The sequence below is a fragment of the Montipora foliosa genome, chromosome 1 (assembly GCF_036669935.1).
Source record: "Montipora foliosa isolate CH-2021 chromosome 1, ASM3666993v2, whole genome shotgun sequence".
NCBI classification, from domain to species: Eukaryota; Metazoa; Cnidaria; class Anthozoa; order Scleractinia; family Acroporidae; genus Montipora; species Montipora foliosa.
The window spans coordinates 15,172,571-15,177,570 of record NC_090869.1 but is presented as its reverse complement, the minus strand read 5'-3'; the positions used below and the strand labels follow the sequence as shown (position 1 = coordinate 15,177,570).

General features: G+C 39.5%; 1 protein-coding gene across 1 annotated transcript in view; it reads left to right on the top strand.

Moving 5' to 3' along the window:
• Positions 1-3,263: 3,263 nt before the first annotated feature.
• LOC137975342 (uncharacterized) overlaps positions 3,264-5,000 on the top strand; it is a 9,356-nt gene continuing 7,619 nt past the window's right edge. The window contains exons 1-2 of the mRNA XM_068822435.1: positions 3,264-3,371; positions 3,519-3,610. Coding sequence (XP_068678536.1) covers positions 3,272-3,371; positions 3,519-3,610 — 192 coding nt within the window. The 5' untranslated portion in view covers positions 3,264-3,271. The remainder of the gene's footprint in view (positions 3,372-3,518; positions 3,611-5,000) is intronic.

Below are 5,000 nucleotides of genomic sequence, written 5' to 3'. Positions count from 1 at the left end.
TTCCCAGCAGCCATTTTGAGTTATAGCCGGCTGTTTTTCGTTCGGCATATCAGTAATTTTTAATTCCTTGTAAGCAAGGTTATAAGTCTATAACAAGAGAACTAGCCTAAGCTAGTTTCGGTGCAAATAAATATTTTCTGTTCTGGTGAATGACTAAAAATCTCGTGACGATTGACCATGTGTTCATTTTGGCGGGAATATGCTCTGGCCAAGAACGATGTGCTGTTCTGAACCCAGCTATATTTGTTATGTGGAGCTGCCATTTAAAGGGGTACCTAAAAACAACTGCCTACTAAGTTAGTGATGCCGTGCTGATGAGGCCTAACAAGGCCCAAAAAGCTGTCCATGGCTGCCAATGAACTTGCTGAAGTGGTTGTGCGCATACGTGATGTGATGGCCACACCGGCTTTATTGTGATGATGTGTTCACCTTACTTTTAATAAAATAATAAGATGGTTGATATAGATTTTTCTTTTAACCAGTTTTTCGTCGTAGAAATGAAGTCTTACAAATACAACTTGCGAAGACGTTATGACGAAACATGAAATCATACGAAATTTTATGATGCAGTCCGAAAAAAATGCTTTAGACTTATTTCCATGATGCTTCATTTCCTAACATCTTTCTGTGTTCAGATGGCACATTTGAGATTGTCAGTGTACTCAAAAACATCTTGATTTCTTCCCTCTGCGCACTGGTTCATTGTTTCGTGAACAAAGCTTTAATTAAAAGGCTCGCTCAAAAAAATGGGGTTGACCAGGATGGACCCCAAAACTGCATGAAATAATCATTATAGTTGTAACAAAAAAAGGGTATTGCTGTCTTGTAAGCATGAATTTAAAATTGAAGTCCTCAACTTGTATGTTGTATATGCACTTGCCTAACCGGCGAGCAGGCGTTATTTTCTTTTGAGAGGAGCGAAAATTACGGCCTACTTTGCCCGCCGCCGTCTCTAGAGAAAAGTACACCTGATCGCAGGTTAGCATTTGACTTGCTAACATCATTAACTATTACTGACATATGTTGTCAGGAAATACAACGATAGCTATCTTGCAATGATAGCCAGATATCGTGATATCATGAGTCTCTCCAGAAATCGAAAAGTTATGAGGGCATTTAGTAAATAAACCATTCTGGCTGAGATATTGTCCGAAAAATGAATATTTGGCCGAGAAGCGAAGCTTCGAGGGAAAATATGAAATTTTGAAGACATTCTCTCTGCCAAATTCCCAGCCAACATACCAGCAAACCAAAAAGGGGTTTATTTATTTTATAACCCTCCCATTCATTTTCATATCTTACAAAAAAAAAACCGCTCATAAAAAGCTAGTGTTGAATGTGATGGCTATGGGCCGAGGTGCCTCGTATTTTTTTGATGAACTGTTCAAAATATGACTACAAAGAAAGTCTGTTGGTCTCAGAAAAAAAAATCAAATCATTTTAATTGTCACCGCGAGTCGAAAACTCGAAAACAAGGCGCTTTTTTGCTTACTGAAAAAAATATTAATTCAACCATGAAAGGCAATGCGTGCAGTCTGTGGAGGGGAACAAGGCGGCGGGAGCCCTGGGAGAATAGGGGCGGGAGCTCTGAGAGCGCGGGAAGCGGGAGAGAAGTGCGGCAAAACGCTACTTGTTGTTGATGATTTATTAATGCGTTACAATGCTTTGAGAAAACAAGAACCCAAATGACATCTGACTTGCATTAGCTTCTTCTGAGAAATCAAGCAAAACTTCAATCTCCCTTGGGCTGAAAAACAGATCACACCTAATTAATGTCAAAAACTTGTAAAGATATGACATGCATTCAAGTGCATGTAATGAGAAAGCTAATTCTCTGCTGTTCAATGTAGCCAAAACGTTTTCTGATTAAAAAAAAATGAGTATTTGAATATTTTGGTTTGCTGCGAATGTGGTTCTTTTCTCACCAGGCCTGTGCTCCAGGGGTATGGAAACGGATTCGTGATATCAGTCCGTATCAGTGGATATTTCCACCACAAAACGGAAGATGATTTGCATTTGACATCACAACGTAAGGCAGTTAGAACGTTACGTACGGATACTGTTCAGTACCATTTTTGCACGAAAAACAGCTTATCAGAAAACCCATAAAGTGGTCGATATTTAAGATCGGGATCAGCTAGATTTGATCTGGAAGAATCCACCCGGAATGTGGATTTTACGAATTCATGACCCGTCTTAGATTTCACCAAAACCCTCACATATAAAAACCGCTTTTGAATTTGAAAACATAATTAAATTTTATTTTTAAATGTCTTCTGACCATTCAGCATTTTCAGTAAACGTTTTCCTATCAGAATCAGTCTTGAATTTCTTGCTAAGTCCTTCTGCAAAAATAAAAACTTTGTCCATATCCTCACGATTAAACTGGAAAGAGAGAAATGATCGATCCTCGCATTTATCTGCCCCCAACAATTTTGTCAATTTTTATATCGACAATTGAAAAAGGAAGATTCGAAGCCATCACCTCTTCGATGTCGGTGCAACGCTCTACCAACTGCACCTTTTCGCTCGTGCTTTTGCTTTGTTTTTGTTCTCACATGAAAAAAAAAACTGTTTAAGCCAATCTTACAATATCTTGCGCTCATATACAACAATCCTTATCAATAAAAAATCCTCGCTTCCGTGTACGGAACCTGATCACTCAAATGGCTGTCAAGGCGACTGACTGAAATATTTGAACAAGTGTCTTTAAGTCCTGCCTTCATACAGAGGCCCGTGTGAAATCTATTTACTCGCTCTAAACAAATTCATTCCTATTACACACGGTCTGCAATAGCAGGAAACTTCCACGGAAAAATGTCGAGAAGAAACCAACGGTTATTTTCCTTCTCTAGAATTGGCACCAAATGTGGAAAGACGGTATACCGTCTGATCCTCGCTAGCTTAGGAAAACACACTTTAAACGTAAGTTTAAGGAATTGCCTCTGAAGTTTCCTAAAATTGAGGAGACTAATGTTGATATGCGGTACAATGATCTTTCAAAGTACATGGCCGGTTAACAGTTACCTATAATACCTCCAATCGTTTTTAGAACATTTTTCTCTCTTATATACGAGGCGTTTGAGTTTAAATTCTTTTTGTGTAACTCTTGTCAGTTTCTAATTGTCTCTTTGTTTGGTTTGTTGTGAGAGCCAGTAATATTGTCGTAGTGTTTGTAAATAAAGTGAAATTGAAATAAAGTGAAACCTGCAGGCCTCAACCAATTTGTTTCTTTCACCATTTGGAGTTAAGCCCTTGTAGAATTCTCGTCATGCAAAAGAGGCTTGTCTTTTACGTTTCTATTGCTACAATTTTAATTCTTTCCAGAATGATTCATTCACATATCGACCCATCATTTGACAGAAGAGAAGGTGGGAAAACGTTTTTAGAACATGCGAACTATGTTCTGAATGTGGCACCGAGTACATTAGTAACAACAACTGATTCCTTGGCGTGTGCCTTAGAATGTCTTCATCGAAGCAGCACCTGTCTCTCATTTAATTTTGCCATTTATCCAGAAAGCGGTAACTGCAAATTGCTATCCATGGACAAGTACACCGTTCCAGAGAAATTCGAGCAAAGTTCGTCCTATTATCACTTCAGTATCTTGGTAAGTCATAAAATTCGATCGTGAAGAGTACTTAAGTAAAGGTGATGCAGATCTACGGAGCAAACCAAAGGGTATGTGGCCAAATATGGTTGATGGGACAAATCTTGAGGCCACCTAAAATTCGCGTCACGCTTTAGAAAGCGTTAGACCTTCGTTAGAAGGTGGAAATGACCGAAATTTGAATCTTTTGGGGGGCCATTTTGCTGCCGACGGGTGATCTGGGAAACACCTGTTTTTTTTTTTTCTGGGAAAATCGGATTGGTGCCATCTTTCCTCTTCATGCATTACCCGTCTTTCTTTATCATCCCGTTGTATGACAGATAATGGAGATAGCTTTCTTTCCTTCATTAGTCCTTTCACCGTGGAACACATCATCCCACCTGCTCCCAACTGAGTGGCTTCATAGCCAAATTGGTAGAGCATTGCGCCGGAATCGCAGAGGTCGTGCATTCGATTCCCATTGAAGCCTCCTAAATTTTCATTGACAGGTGTCTATAGGAGAGAATTGCTTAAATTGTCCTGATAAGTGCGCGCGAGCGTCACTTCAATCTTTCGTTGTATATTCTGTTGACTCAGTGTTAATGGAGCGCTGTAGATTCAAGGACGAGAACGACTACGATTACGAGATTTTTTCTCATAGAACTGAGCGCGCGGAAACCAGCGTCATTTTGTATAGGTAATCGCATGGGGCCGAGTAAAATTAAGGATTAATATCACGCGTGTTTTCAGAAGTTGCTGAAATTGCCCGAGTTGCGCAGCGACGAGGGCAATTTCAGCAACTTCTGAAAACACAAGTGATATTAATCCTTAATTTTACGAGGACCCATTGCGATTACTTGTTAATAACAAAGAGGGCAAAATTTTCTTAACACGGTTGAGGCACCTCGAAAAACAGACAGCTAAGCGGAGTTAAAACACTCGTTCGCTCGGAAGCAAAACAACTAACAAACAGACAAGCAAGTCAACTTGTTATTTGCGTCCAAAACGAGTATAGATGATTGTTATTTACATCCACTCGAGAGGAAAATACGAGTTTCATTCGTGAACAACTGTAACAACGATTAAACCAAATGTTAAGCTTCAATTTATTTTATTCACCTGTGCTGTAGAGGTTTTTACCACTTGCAAATACGCATCCGTAAACATAGCAAACGGTTTGTCCAAAGAAATCCACCAAATTTGAGCTACTGTTCCTCCCGTCAATGGCAAATTGTTCTGTGACCCTTTTGTTGAGCTGCAAGATGTCGTGGTAAACTGAAAGCCCTTGACGAAAGGAATCATTTTGTTTTTCAACCACACAATCCCGCTACGCCGGGCGCCATGTAAGTCGATCCAAGTTTTAAGCTTTTGATGAAAAAAATCTTTTGCCCTTCTTCTTGTCACTCGAAAA